Below are 16,064 nucleotides of genomic sequence, written 5' to 3' on the forward strand. Positions count from 1 at the left end.
TCATTTTTGAGATTAAAATAAAAATATGTATTTTCCCAAAATAAAAAAATCAGTGAGAATGGCATCAATTTACATATTTTCACAAATCTCTCCCATGACTGATTTAATGGAAAGAAAGCTGCATTCTCATATATATTTCTGCATTTAATCTGCTAGAATGTTTGTCCTTCATTACTGAAGAAGATCACAACATAAGGGAAGTGGTGCCATGACAAGCATATGATTGGATTTGAGTGAGGGGGGCTGTGCTAAGTCACCAGCCTTGCTTTCTCAACCAGAGTCATTTAAATCCAGTGACCAGATATGAATCAGGATGACTGGATCCAAGATGCAAAAAAAATACAAAACAACAACAAACAATTTAAGAACCGGAGGACAGGAGCTTTTCATTTTCACCAGCTATAGGCATTGAGAGAGGGGAGAAATCCATATTGATTAAGTGTTCACCCTGATGACATCCAAATATATACACAATAATTATGACAGCCCCAGTGGTTAAGAACAGTCCTTGAAAATGATGTGTCTTCATACAAATGACACTCACTATTACTGGAGATATTTTGTAACAAGTTATAGTGAATAAAATAATTCTCCCATTAGCCGAGTTATTAATGATGTTCTACAGATACAGACAATGAGTTTCACCTTGTGCCAGCCTTTTAAAGGCCATTTCCTTTTCTTCAGCATAAATCCTTCGTGTTTGTCTGGCTTCTGGACATTAGTCTGGCCTATTTTCAGACCCTCTATGATTTCCCAGCTGTCAGCCTCCTAATAGAAAAGCAAGAAAGAAACAATTAGATTATAGTCTATGTTTACAATGAAACTAGATCTAGAAGGATACCATCTTGCTATGACACATTTTTAAGGAGTCAAGTTCCCAAACACAAACTGCAGAGATGGATGCCGCTTATGTATATGAGTAGCATGTATATACCCTGGAGCAAGGTTATAAAGCTACCAATCATCAGCTGCTAGGCAACTCAATTTTAGAAATATATTTTATAATATTTTTATGAAAAAATTCATTTTTACAAAAACAGTTTCTAAAGTATATTGTTTTACACAGTTTTGCAAATCTCTGGCTTAATAGAAGACATCTGGAATCTCAGATCTTCATAATACATCTAATATTATGGGCTAATAGAGGAGACAATATGCAAAAAGCCATCTTGTTCTGGATATGAATACAGCTTACTTGAAGTGTTTGTGATCTCTTAATAGAGTAAAAAGGCATTTTAATATTAGGGTGGTCTTGTGCCTATGAATATTGTCATCTAGGTAGCACTATAGAAAGAGTTTTCCTCTAGAAGACTGCTCTTTCCTGAGTGCAAATCTGCTGTGGGACTCTAGGCAAGGTACTTAACCCTGTTTGCCTCACCGTTTTCTCAACTGTCAAATACACTGAAGAAGAAAAAGATAAATTTTCAGTCTCTATTGAGTTTACATAATGAAAGAATAATATGCTGGACATATAAATGATCAGAATTGTAGAAACATGACAATTACTAACAATATATTGGCAAAAAGTGCTTTAAAAAGCAAAAGGTGTCATGAAAACGTCAATGATTATTATTACAAGGGCCACTTCCTTTATTGAAGAATTGTCTAAAGGAAATAATACAAAAAATACAAAGGAAGAAGATTTAGTTTACCAGATCTTAAACTATATTATAAGGCATAATTAACAAAACTATCTGGTATGGTCTAAGGAACAGAAAGATAAATCAATGGAAAAGAATTTACAGCTGCAAATAAATATAACCTTGTTTTTGACAAATGCAAAGACTTAAGTTTTCATGAAAAGAATTTTATTATTTGGTTAAAATTATTGGGAAAACTGAAAAGCAGTGTGGCACAAACTGGGCATAGACCAATATTTTATACCATTTACCAAGATAAAGTCAAAATACATACTTGACCTCGATATAAAGAGAGATATTAAAAGAAAATTTGGACAACATGGAATATACTGTCTATCAAATGAACAGTTGCTGAATAAGCAAGAACTAGAAAGCAGTGTGATAAGTTTAATTACATTAAATTAAAAGGTTTTCATACCAAAAAACCCCTCAAATGTATCCAAGATCAGAAAGTAGAAAACTGGGAAAAATTAGGAAATATCAAGCAAGTTGGAAAAAATTGGAAGAAGAAAAGATAGGATCTTTATAAAGAACTCTGGATAGGTTCTGTCGTCAGGTTTATCATCTATTTAGCTTAATAAACTCACTATTCCCTACTTCGGGACATCTTTTTGAGAATACTCATGATTTTTTTTATTCTGACCTCTGGCATAATCTATTTCTATAAACTATGTCTCCATATAGGCATCTTCAGAGAAAATCTAGCTAATTTTCAAGAAATATTATCCACATTTTCTGAACTCTGTCCTTCCAAAGACACATTCTTGTCTGGTGGGTCATCTCTTGTCTGCCTCTTATGTGAAGAAGAATGCTTTTTTTTTTTGTAATGTGCAAAATGGAAATATTTAAACTCAGAGCATAATATCAGTATTTCCCTATAGCACTAGATACTCATTTCTATCACACTGGTTTCTTCTTTACAAGGTTAGCTGCAGGGGGAAAGAAATATTTGTCTGAAAAGGAAGAAGAGCTATAACATTTTTCTTAAGATTAAATCTGCTTTACTCAAGTAGTTTTCAGCCATAATACTATTTTCAATGAACTCAGTATAGCAAACAATCCAAATATAGGCTTAAGAATTAAACAAGTTGACAACCTGACAGGGGCAAAGAATAGAACAAGACAGGAAAAGTTTAGTTTTAATTTGAAATGGCTGATACTGTAACAAATACAGTTCTTAATAAAGAGGGAAAACCATTAAAACTGGATGGGAAGAACACAAGATAGCAAAACCAACAATCCTCACCATACTATTTTCAAATTTGGGTTTCTCAATGTGGCGTAGGCTGGTTCTATATATGAGAAATGTCCCTTTCTGTAAAAAAGGACATTTTAGTTTGCAATTACTTTTCATAATAATCCACAAATTTTTCCATAGTATTAGTATGAAAAAGAATTTTGATATCCTAGACTCACTGCAGTCATCTCAGAGGTATCCAGGGGTTCTCAGATCACTGAGAAGTACTGGCTTTGACTTCTAAGAAGTGTATCAGTTTTAGACAGAATTTCTCTTGGCATGTCCCCATGAGTTAACAAACTGTGAAGATGAAAATTTGTGCTACTCTATTGGCTCTTATGTCACCAATAAGCTACAAAACTAGACCTTATTCCATTGATTTTTAAAAGGACCTTCATGGTACCTATCCACCATTTTACCCTCCCTGGTATATGTAATGTCTTCAGATAACAGAGCCAGAGCTGGAAGAGATCTTATGGGCCATCTGGTTCAGTTTTCTGCAATGAAAAACCTGAGGTCTAGAAGGGAAATTTGACTCTTTTAATAGCAATGATATTTGCCATCCAGTCTTTTTAATGGAAAATGTCATAATTGTCTACTGCTATTATTTTCTTTAGACAAAACAAAACCTGGAGCTTGTATCATAACTTTACAAATCTCAACCTCCCACCCCACCCCCACCCTCCCACCCCCCGCCCTTGGTCTCTACTGTGTCCTATCATTCAGAGCATCATACCCCCTGGCACTGAGCTAGGTGGAGGTGGCAAGCTGTTCTTGACTTGGGCTTCATTGCTTGCTTAGTTCCATGCCTTTTGAACAATACCCAAACATGCATGCTTCAGATACAACCATGGTCCCTCACTGACCTTAGAGAGTGAGACAGATTCAGTTTCTAGCAACTGCCTGCTTGCAGATGGCTCATTACCAGTAGAAGCATTCCTCTCTAAAATGTGGACACTCTAAAAACAAAGTGAGAGCAAAGTGAAGGTTAAGGGATCAGTCTCTGATGTGCGTTCTATAGATTAGAAATAACAGAATAAATGCACAATCACGAAGGCACAAGGGAAAAAAAAGATAAAAGATTTAAAATGTGATATATCCTGCAACAGATCTGAGGTGGCAGCATCAACCACCCAATATATCCAAGAAGGATCATGTCTTTTCTCTTTGACTGACTTAGGCTGTACTTCTACTGTGATGCTGCAGTGATGCCCGTATCATCAAGCTGACTTCACTTCAAATTTGCTAAAACAGAAATGACCTAACAACCAGTACTAAGTTATAATTCCTGGAAATAATTTGGCCCAGAAATGTATGGATCTGTTTCTACCTAGCCCAAGCAGCTACTAGAAAATGTTTTACCACTGTCTTTCAGACAGTGAAAAAAATGTGCCTATGACACACATTTAAGCTCATTTTGTCCAATTAAAATTTTTTTTCCATCACTTTCTTTTGTCTAGTCAAAAAACAAAACAACAAACCAAGACAAGATTTGTAACTTTTTTTTTTTGCATTTCTAAGGTGAGAATGCTCACACTGAAAATTGAACTATCACTTTCTTGAACTAGTATGAGCTGGTGTTCATCCAATACATCTCTGGGTCCAGTATAAAAATAACTAAACCAAGGGAGATTAGGAGTGTCTACAAAGCTTTCTGAGGAATAAATGGATAATGACACATGAACAAATGGATAAAGCACATAACAAATAATTTCAATTAATCGTCACTATAGCATTGTGAGCAAGGTACAATAATTATCTCCATTTTACATATAAAGAAACTGAGTCAGAAAGAGTTTAAGTGACCTATCCAAAGTCACCCAGTTCATAGATCTAATTAACTCCATTTCCAACACTTGATTGTACCCCTGAGCTACCCAGAAAAGAATAAAGATATAAATTTATAATAACCAAAGGAAAAATTAAAAAGAAGAAATATTTTAATAAGCCATCCAAAAAAAGAGATGGCACCATTATCATTAATTCAGTAACAATAACATTACTGTTACTACTACTACTACTACTACTACTACTACTACTACTACTAATAATAATAATAATAATAATAATAATAATAATAAGAAGAAGAAGAAGAAGAAGAAGAAAAGAAAACATCACATCAGTTTGGAACTTCTTTTCTTCAGGAATTGATAAAGTTTCAGATTTCTTATGCATCATACTATTTTGTTATGCAACAAAAATTACAAGGAAAATCAGTCAAAAAACAATGGGAACAATAGTGGCCTTGGAAGTCTGCAAAAATATTAATTACTTCTAATTGGATGATATTTTTCATTCAGATAGTTTAATAAAATGGGAATAGTAAATAGAAGTTTAAATTTATCCTTATATTTAACAAGGATACAAACAAAATAAAAATTAGTTCAAGTCTACTCAGTCTTGAGGGTAGTATATTAGGAAATGCTGTTTTCACTCCAAAGGTAACAAAACCTTCTCTTCAGCTAAGAGCTCCTATTCTTTTTAACAAGAGATACTCACTCCTAGGAGGATAGCCTTACTTGGAATGACAAACTCCACCAGATGTTACTTAAGTAAGCCTAAAGCAAATGAGCATCAGGGAGTGACATGCCTCTTTGAACCTTTATGTGATTGCAAAGGAGAAAACTGCTCTTAAAAGCTAGATTAATATTTGTCAGAAGAACCTGGAATTTGAAGGATATCCCTTAGCCAAAATAAGTCGAACTGAAACATGGAACTTAAAGGTAGATGTGGATTCCCCTCTCCCCAAGATGCAGAATATTAGCATGGTATCTATCCCAGAGGAAACATGGAGAGAGGAAAAACACACCTGACATGTTTAATTATATCTATTGAACATAATTTTAATTTAATCTACAGTTTTCCCCAAGCTTTTTCAAAACATCTGCACCACCAACTGTAACTCCAAAGCAATGGAAAATTTTTGGCAAAAAAAAAAATGAGCCTATTTTTCAAATATTAAGTATCAGAAGTACACTAAGAGAAAGTTGCAGGAAAATGTTTAATCTAAATATTTGAATGAAATTGTGAAAGGAACAAAGAAAATTACAGGCCACTGAAACAAGGGACATAATCTTGAAAAATTGCGTTTAAGCCTATTATCTGAAATTAAGTACTATTTTTAATGAATTAGTTTATTATTACCAAGGTATGTTTCCACAGTGGAAAAAAATAACCTCAGACTGATTTTTTTTTAAAGATAAGGATGTAATTTTTTTTGAAATCACATAGTTGACTAAAATAAATCAACTTTTTTTTTTATTAACACCACCACTTAATAAACTAATAATAGACAGCATTACCGAGAACCAGAAACTGACTAGTGAATAGAAAGGGAAAATAAGCATCATCGAGTTAAAGCAACACTTGATACACTCTACTCTTTTTAAAAAGAGCATTTAAAGTACACTTTCTTTGAACAACTTTTCTCCTTGTAAAATTTCCTGTAGCTGTATCTATCATTTTTGACCCCCAGGTCAAAATGGTTTAATCATCATGGGGTGAAGTTGCAGTAGCATGAATTCTGGGCAATTTCCCTTAGGAAAATGTAATTTCTTTTGAGTGGCTGGATTTTGTTTTCCCTAACAAGAGATCTTCATCCACTTTGCAAATCCCTCAAGAAAAAGAGTACAGAATTAGAAAAACAAAATCTGGGAAGAAATTATACATGAGCAAAACAGCAGAAAGAGAGGATTATTACTCAAGAATCTGGGACACTGGTTAAGGAAAAGAAATCTCTTAATGTGCAAGTCAAATCACAGAAATAATGCGCTGCAATAAAATGAATTTATGCATAACAAATGGGCTAAATGAATTTGACCTCTGGAGTGACAAATCAATATGTTTAAGAGTTACTGGAATGGAACTGGTCAAATTAACAAACTCTTTTCACTCAAAGCTCACAGACAAATACCAACTGTTCTACATAAAGGAAGAAGAGAAATTTCCCATTCTATGTCCACCCCCTTCCTCACCCCCACCCTACCCTGGCAAGATACGGTATAATGCACATTCCAACATGACTAAAAACCTAGACTTAGAATCTGGTTAATTTACAAGAATAGAAAAAGAATGAAATTTTGAATTCTTAAGAATGACAAATAAATATTTACAATCAACATTCACACTTATCTGCACAAAAATTTCAATATAAAATTGACAATATACACAAAAAACAATTAGGTGAAATCCAATAAGGTAAACAAAACATTTCAAAAACCAACAGTTTAAATTATTCTTGGATCCATGATACAACCAGGAGTTCTTATATGAAACTATGAATGTTAATAGGTTTTAGAATTTCGCTCTGTCAATTATTAGGTTCCAACCAGTAGGAACAAATACTTAATGCAAAACTACATCATAGATTCAACTGTCATGAAATGTAGCTTTCAAAAGTGATCTTTAATCAAAAACCCACCTAGGGTAGTTAATAGGTACAGACACACTGTCATTCATACTACTTTCAAATGAGCCATCATCTGCTTAAATTTTTTTTTCATGTAAGCTGCTATCAGCGAGCTAACATTTTTAGAATCCTGAAAGGTGTATATTGTACCAAAAAAACTTATGGTATCATATTCATTTCTCCCTGCCTTTTTAGTTTTTAATGCTGTTTGAAAAAATGTATGCTCCAGTCTTTGTCCCAGGTCTTGGGTAGGCCTTGAACAATCATGCCTACCTATTTACATTTGATGTGTTCATTCTCTTTTTTTAAGGCTTTATAAAGGATATAAGGGATCACTTGGGTTGGTTGGTTGGGGAAGGAGGAAAAAGGCTTATGAAATGATGAGGTTGTAAAAATAGAAGAATAATTATAAAGAAATTACAACAAAATGAATAAATTACCTTTTTTCAAGAGATTAAAAAGTTCATTGGAATGGGAGAAATAAGACCTGCATCATTTATGTACCTGGGTACATAAGTCTCAGGTTAATTATGTTACCTTGAGAAAGCCCTTTAACTTCTTGGGGACACTCTTTATTCAGCTGCTAAATAAGGGCTGGAGTAGATGACTTCCTTTCAGTTCCAAAATTCTATGATTCAAAAAGGTATATCAATACTTTTTCAAAGAAAGAAGGGAGCCAGGAGTAGGCATCCCATTAGTCAGTCAAGCATGAAATAAGCATGAAAAGGTGTTTGATGGTCCACTGACACACACCTGAGGAAGAATAAATAGAGTACTGGAAATAATTGGAGAAACTCACTTTGCATGGCAATGTGACATTGATGGTACATCTCTTATAACATCCACCACTGTACAGAATTATGAATTACTACTTTCAATAAGAAAAGAGGAAAACTTGAAAATCACCCCCCTTAATTTGTTGGGCATTTAAGAAGTATCATTTTTGCATTACAATGTTCCTTGTTTCTTCCTAGATAATAATGGACAAATAGGCAAATTATTTTTACCTCTCTGAATCTCAACTTACTCATTTTTAGAATGGCCTCTTAAGTCTCTTAAAGTATTTATTAGATCAATGATTCTGTAACTCATAATTTGTTTAATCTTCAATGTACTTATTCACTTTAATTTTATTCTGAAATAAAAAACCAGTAGAATTGAGTGAAATCTGTCAATTTGCCACAGGCAGCAAAAAAAACAAAAACCTTTGACCATTAAAAAAAAAATAAGAACCAAGTTATATCTTGCTTAATCATTTAGAAAGGAAACAGTAAGTACAGTAATTGAAATACTAGGTCTGGTCAGGAGTGATCAGGGTTTGACTCAACCAAGAGGGGCTTTGAATCATCCTGACCTTCCCTTTCCTCCTACACTAACTATAAATGGATATCATAATGACCTTTAGATCCATCTAATGGATTAATGGATCATCAACAAAGCACGAGATGAAGTTAAGTTATTAATATAGATTATAAAATAAATAACTACTAACTCCCAATTTATTTGCAAAACAAAACTTTATTTGGGCATGGAATTCCATTCATCATAGATATTTAGGGAAATTGATTCATCAGTATTAATGTAGTATGAAGCTACAGACAAAGAATTCAAACAATATTGTCACAGACACTTCTGGTGATTTTTTTTCTCCAATTAATTCAATGAAAATTATTTTGCAGTCTATAACATTAGATGTCCACTAGATTGGTGTCAGAGGACTTGGGCTAAAATATTTGCCATTACTCCTTTTTGGGGGTTTTTTTTTTAGCCTTTCTGCTTTTTTTTTAGCCTTTCTGCTCTCAGTATGAGAGGTTTAGAGGAGATGATCCTAAGTTTGGGTTTGCAAAGTTAGTCTTACATAAGTTATCTCTTCTTTTCTGATTGCTGTTACTATAAGAGGGACATGCTCTTTTTATGTCAGGCAGATGGTATTCTTTTAATTATGACTCCATGGCCCAAATAGCTAGGTTCCCCATAGATGTGGTTAGTTAAGGAAATGTTGCATTATTTTCCATTCAAATATAACTTTGCTAATTCTATATGCCTCCTTAAAACTACTCAGATAAAAGGCCTTAATATGTCCTATTTTCCTAACTATGTCCTCTAAGCAGAAAATCAGAGAGAGATCAGAGATAGATACACAAGGGAGGTAGTCACAAGAGATAGAGGAAAAAAAAAAGCTATGAAGAATATTTACAAAAATAAATGAGGCAGGACAGAAAAGGAGACAGTTGCAAGAAAAGCAGACATACATAAGAGACAAAGGCAAAAGGGTTATAAAGTAGTCTAATTTCAACTTTTGTGAAACTTTATGATTCTTATTCATTAAATAAGATTTTGTTTCACCTTACTGATTTGGTGGAAACTTCTTTCAGCAGGTATCTTGTCTAACTGGTAAGCTCTTATTAATTAATTTATGTGGAATATCTGACTGCCTACTTGATAAATCTAGTAGTAGTAAAAATCTCAGATATACCAGATAATTTTTAAAAGACTATTTAAATGGAACTTAATATGGCAAAGGAAAAAAAAAATAAAATGGTTTTTCCCAGAGAGTTCTTTTTGGTTGACAAATGAGACTCATCAGACTTACGCATTATTTCTTTTAGTATCTCCCCCAGTTTCTAAGACAGTTTATTAAAATGGTGAGAAATAAATGTTGATGAAGTCAGAAGAAATTGTTAATCATCAATTCTCTAATAATGAAATGACCTCTTTCCAACAAGACCTAATCCCCTTTATGTGATATTTTGAGTTCCAGATTTTTCTCCCTTCCACCCCCCCCTTCTGACTTTGGTTTGTATATATATATATATATATATATATATATATATATATATATATATATATATATATATACACATATAAAGATTATATATCATCTATTTTATAATCTATATTTGGAAATGAAAGTAATTTGTCTTTTGTTTTTACATTACTTTCATTTCCAAATATAACTTTTTCTTTCCCCCTCCACAGAGAATTATCCCTTGTAACAGAGAAAACCAGTTTAGCAATATTAACACATCACCTGGGTAAAAACTCAAATTCAATAATATTTATCAAAGTCCTCTTCTGTATAGAATTCATTATGAGAGTGTGGTTACAAACAAGAAGGCAGTAATCCTGCTTTCAAGGATCTAAGAGCGCATTTGAGGGGAGTAAACTGGTCTGAATCAACTAAAAACACATATATGGTACATGGTTAAAAAAAAAAGAACAAAAATCATTGTGATATTCAAGGTGAATACATCTGAGGGTAGCATCCAGTAGGACAGTTACCACATACTCTCATGAGTGAATAAAAAAACATTTATTATACACTTGTTTTATACTAAACACTATAGTTGCAAATAGAAAATGAAAACTTTGCTCTCAAAAGTCTCGCTTTATAGGAGAAATAATCATCCATACATGAGTTCACAGAAAGTTGTCTGGCAAAGAATAGAGAAGTTCAAAGAATGAATAACAAGGTTCAGTAGACATGAAATATCATTTAGTACTTTATTCCACTGATATACTAATTGCTTAGATTATATTGTTCATCAACATCAAATATATCAAATTTAAGTGACTCAAAGCCTTCTACCACTTTACTTATGATCAACTTCATTCCTCCCCTTAAACAAACTGTGTTCACTGACCTTGCCACTTCCCTGATGACACTCAGGTAAATCAATTTCATACCATTTCATTCTCCTAGGATACTCCTCCTTCCTCTCCACAAATCTATATTCTTCATTTACTTCAAAACCAACTCAAATTTCTCCTGCTTTCAGAAAATTTTAATGATTCTTGCCTATTGTTTTTACATATCCATTCCATGCCTTCTAATAGAATAAATTAGATTTTTGTATACTGCATTACTGTACTTTTATTATAGTCTGTCACTGTCTTATTACTATGCAAATTAGTTTTTCAGGTGATTCACATACGTGACTTCATTCTCCCCAACTAGACCATAAGCTTCTTAAAATAGATGCACTTTCTTCTTGTTCTTTTGTATTCTCATGAATGCTAAATCTGGTATTTTGCATAGTGGAAGTCCTCAGTAAATATTACTAAATTTGAATCTTTACTTGATATGTTGAATTAATTTTGCAAAACTGCTTTTTTTTAAAAGAACAATATTTTATTTTTTAATTACATGTAAAGATTTTAAAAACTTTCACTCTTTAAATATTTAAAAAATGTTCAGTATTCATTTTTTAGAAGAATTTGAGTTCCAAATTTTTCTCCCTCCTTGTCCCTCTCCAAGACAACAAAACAATCTAATATATGTTATAGATTAAACTATTTTTAAAAAAACACCTTCCTCTTTTGTAATCTTTTGTCATTATCTTTTGTCCTCTGGGTGTGTGAAAGGGAGGAGGGCTATATTTAAAACTAAAGGTGACATTAAAAAACAAAAGATGTTAATAAAAATTAAAGAGTAAACATAAATAAGTCTGGCATAAGAAAGCAATTCATACATTGCCTCTTCTGAATTCCATGCAACCCAGGCTGAATTATTATTCTAATTTATGACTATTTAAGTTTTTAACAGAAATATCCTAATAAAATGTGTCAGAATGAAGATGCTCATCTATAAGTCTATGTATCTCTGTACATCTCTCAGACTAAAACTGTTAGAAATGGTAGGGAACTTGGACATAATCCGGTTCAAGTCTCTTTTAGAGAATAGACTAATATCTTGAATGTCTTTTATAATGTATAATGTTTCAATATGCATTATATATTTGTCTAACCTTAGCTATATTTTGTCTCTCTTCTTCCTTTTCAAAATCAGAACTTTAAAAGGGAAAGAGACCTATATGTACAAAAATATTTATAGTATCTCTTTTTTGGCGACAAAGAATTAAAAAATTGAAAGAATGCCCAACAATTGGGGAATTATAGGAAAAAATGTGATAGATGATTGTGATGCAATAAGAAATGATAAGTAAGTGAATTTCAGAAAAACCTGGAAAGACTTACACGAACTGATTCTGAGTGAGTAGAACCAGGAGAGCATTGTAGACAGTAATATCAATATTGTGAGAGGATTTAATTCCTCTCAGCAATACTGTGACCTGAGACAATTCTAAAAAACTAGCAATGGACAATGCTACAGATCCAGAGAAATAATTTACGGAATTTGAATTCAGATCAAAGCATTACTAATTTCATTTTTTCCATTTATTCTATTTTACAACATAGCTCATATGAAATACTTTATATGATATCACATTTTAATAATCAAATTAATTATAATTTACCACAAATATAATTATTAAAATATATAATTTATATATAATTATATAATTATAATTTAATTAATCAAATTAATAATATCAAATTGTTTACCATCTTAGAGAGGAGGGAGAAAATTTGGAACTCAAATTTTATAAAAATTGAATGCCATGACTAATGTAGAAATAAATGTATCATGATCATGCTTGCATGAACTATATTGGATTACTGGCTATCTTAAGACATGTGGAGACACAAGTATGGGAGGGAAAAACTTGTTCACAGCAATAGTTATCCTTAAACTCATTCTTCTTTTCATTCTCTATATAAACAATTAGTTGTCAAATCTCATAACATCTGGTGCTTTTATCCTTGACACTCACATGCTCACCATTCTAGTCTAGGTCCTTATCACTTCTCATCTAGACTATTTTAACAACTTTCTAATTGGTTCCCCTGCTTCAGGAGTCTTCCCCCTTTGACCCATTCTCAACACAATTGCCAAAATAATCTTCCTAAGGTATATATTATACTCTTGCTTAAAAACACCCTCACCAACAGTAAAAAAACAAACAAAAACCAAACAACTTTTATGTGAAACTTCAATTCATCTTTTTCTTCTGGTTTCTTCTAGTTTAAAGAAATAATTCAAAGTTTGTTGTTATTCAGTTGAGTCTGACTCTTTATGACTCCTTTTGTGGTTTTCTTGGCAAAGATACTGAAGTTGTTAGCTATTACTTTCTTCAGTTTGTTTTATAGATGAGAAAGCTAAGGTAAATAGGGTAAAGTGAATTGCCCAGGGTAACACAGCTAACATTTGAGACCAGATTTGAATTTAGGTCTTTCTAACTCCAGGGTTGTGCTCTTTCTCTACTGTGCCACTTAGCTGTCCATAAAATAAGATAGGTGACATCAAACCAAATAATAATCAACAGGAAGACACCTGGACCCATATAGCCCCAAACCTTCATATAATCTGTTTTCAAGTAGTAAAATCCATGGGAAAAGTTTCTTTATAATGAATTTAAGTCCGTTATGTTATCAATAGTTACACTTCATATAAGCAATCTTTTCGCCTCTTCTTCTCCAGGCTCAAATCTCCCTCCACTCCCTCTTTTCAAGTTCCTATTTTCCATCCTTTTATTAAATGTAGTGGCTTGCCTCTGAATTAGTTTAACAGTCCCAGATTATGGGCAACTCTTTTTTAAAATAATAGGCATATTTTATCTTGATGTCACTCAATACAATTAGTAAGTTTTCATCTATAATTGTATATACTTACAGTAAAAAAAAGGTCATTTAATACCACTTCATTGCTCTAGTATTCCAAATTTTTAATAAATATTTTACAGGTATCATATTTGCTTTTAGCCTTAGATACATGGAAACAATAATAAGTAACAAAGAAAAATTATGTTTCTTGACCTTTGATGTGTCAGGGACCTCTCTGGCAGTCTATGGATTCCTTCTAAGAATGTTTTAAAAAGTACAATATAAAATACATGGGATTACAAAAGAAAACGGTCATATTGAAATCCAAGTATCAAAACAAAGTTTACGAAACTCAAGCTCATCCTACACCCTAGATTAAGAATTCCTGATTTATATTGATTTTCCATCATAAAAGGTACTTAGTGCCTTTTGTGATACATCATTGTAAAAATTAGGAAACATCAAATCTCTTAGAAAACAGAAATAATTAAGACCCCACCTTTGATATCTAGTCTCCCCAAATTGATGAAAGCTGACTAATTCCAAGGATGGCTGAACAAACCTGCCTGAAATTAAAGAGTACTCACGTGCCATTTCCTTCCCCCCATAGAGAGGGAAGAGATGCATGTTCACTTTGAAGACAATGTTCTAGAAAACATTTTACAAGATCCTTTTAATCTTGCAAATCTTGCTCCTACCAGGTTGTAGTATGCTGATCTCAATGCCTTGTCATCACCAAGTGGAAATCTGCCAACACTTTTGCTTTATAGTAAAGTTGTGGGGCAAACAAGCAGACAATGAGAAACTTAAGAGCAAAATTGCTCAATGTAGCTAAGAACATGACTCTCAAAGAGAGGGTTTCTGGGTAGAAAGGATGAAAGTCCAAGAGGAAATAAATATGTTAAACAGGTTTTCTTAGTTTGGCAGTCCCATCATTTATTTACTTATTTTTCACTTCATTTCGAAGGTTAGAAAGGGGCTTTAAGGAATGTTTCACACATAATGACTTCACTAGAAGCTCATCTCTTAAAAAATAGCAGATTTTGCAATTATTTGAGATAATTGTATACCTTTGAGAATAAGGTAAAAATTGTCTAGTTTTGTTCTGCTAGTGTTGTTCTCCTCCCCCTCCCCCCGACCTGAGGAATTTTTAGAGTATAAATTGGAAGAGTGTGGAAATAATGCAAACCAAAAAAACCCACCTTTTTAAAATAAGTCAGAAATATCCAAACCTTTTCTTTCCTTATTCCAAAAAAGTTGGTTCTTTAGCCAATGGTATTCTTTCCTTATACTTAGAAACAATGTTTAAAGAAAAAGGGCCAAAATCATGCCAAAAACTCATGAAATCATATTATAGAAACAAGTTAAAGGAACTTCATACCTCTTTAACTTGTGCAAATCTAATATAAGGAATTAATAGAAAAAAAGATTGTAAGTATAAATAATAAATGATCAGCTAAAAGCAAGTATTACCTTTTTGCCTAGTCTTAACATTAGTTCCCCAATAAAAAAAAATTGTCATCCATTTTGCAAGAGTTAAGATTTAGTCAGCCAGCTTTATTCTGGGAAAAGATATGATAAGATTCTGAAAATTCAAGGATAGTCAGTCCTTGGACAATTGTGCCACCCAAAGGACTATAGCATAGACTCCAGTATATCCCAGGGTCCTGAACCATCCTTTCTCAAGGACAGAAACACAAGGCAAAACTCTGCAGCACTCCCACATGTGATGTATCAGAGGTTGCCTATCATAGTCCCTCCTGCACTTTCAGGAAAAAAAATGAGTCAACATTGCACTGTTACTCTGCCAATCCCATAATATTAGCAACCAGTTCTATCACCTCTATTGCAGAAACAAAATTGTTGAGAAAGCAAATGTCCATAGTGAATATAAATTACCCAAGTTCACTTGATAGAGAAGGCTATCAGGAGTGTGGTGTAAAAGAAAGAAGAGTAGTTCTGAGGTCAAAGGACATGGTTTCAAATCCAACCTCTGCTTAATCATTGCCTTATGACCTTGGGCAAGTCATCTATTCTCCCTTATTTCCAGTCATCTCATATTTATGTACACCAGGGGAGTAGACGGCCTCAGAGGTTCCTCCCAATTCTATATCTACGATCCTATAAATGGTACTGTAGCTCTAAGCAAGGTACAGCAGAAGAAATTAGGAAGGAAAAAGAGATTAGCTTATAAAAACATGTGAAATGTTTTCATTTGGGGTAGAGGGATAGGAACAAGGTCTGGAAAAGAAACATTTACTGTTTCCTTTAAAGTTATATATACATTTTAGGTTTTTGCTAGGCAATGGGGTAAAGTGGCTTGCCCAAGGCCACA

At 33.0% G+C, this 16,064-nt stretch overlaps 1 protein-coding gene across 13 annotated transcripts in view; it reads right to left on the reverse strand.

The window, feature by feature from the left end:
* OSBPL6 (oxysterol binding protein like 6) overlaps positions 1–16,064 on the reverse strand; it is a 277,275-nt gene that overhangs the window by 86,526 nt on the left and 174,685 nt on the right. For 10 of the 13 annotated variants that reach the window (XM_074215615.1, XM_074215622.1, XM_074215613.1 and 7 more), the window contains 2 exons: positions 3,744–3,836; positions 646–768 (listed from right to left, as the gene is read on the reverse strand). In XM_074215615.1, the coding sequence (XP_074071716.1) occupies positions 646–768; positions 3,744–3,836 (216 nt within the window). Of the gene's footprint in view, positions 1–645; positions 769–3,743; positions 3,837–14,316 lie in introns of all 13 variants that reach the window. The other 3 variants (XM_074215619.1, XM_074215624.1, XM_074215621.1) reach the window with 3 other exon arrangements.

This window comes from Macrotis lagotis, chromosome 1 (genome assembly GCF_037893015.1).
Source record: "Macrotis lagotis isolate mMagLag1 chromosome 1, bilby.v1.9.chrom.fasta, whole genome shotgun sequence".
Classification (NCBI taxonomy): Eukaryota; Metazoa; Chordata; class Mammalia; order Peramelemorphia; family Peramelidae; genus Macrotis; species Macrotis lagotis.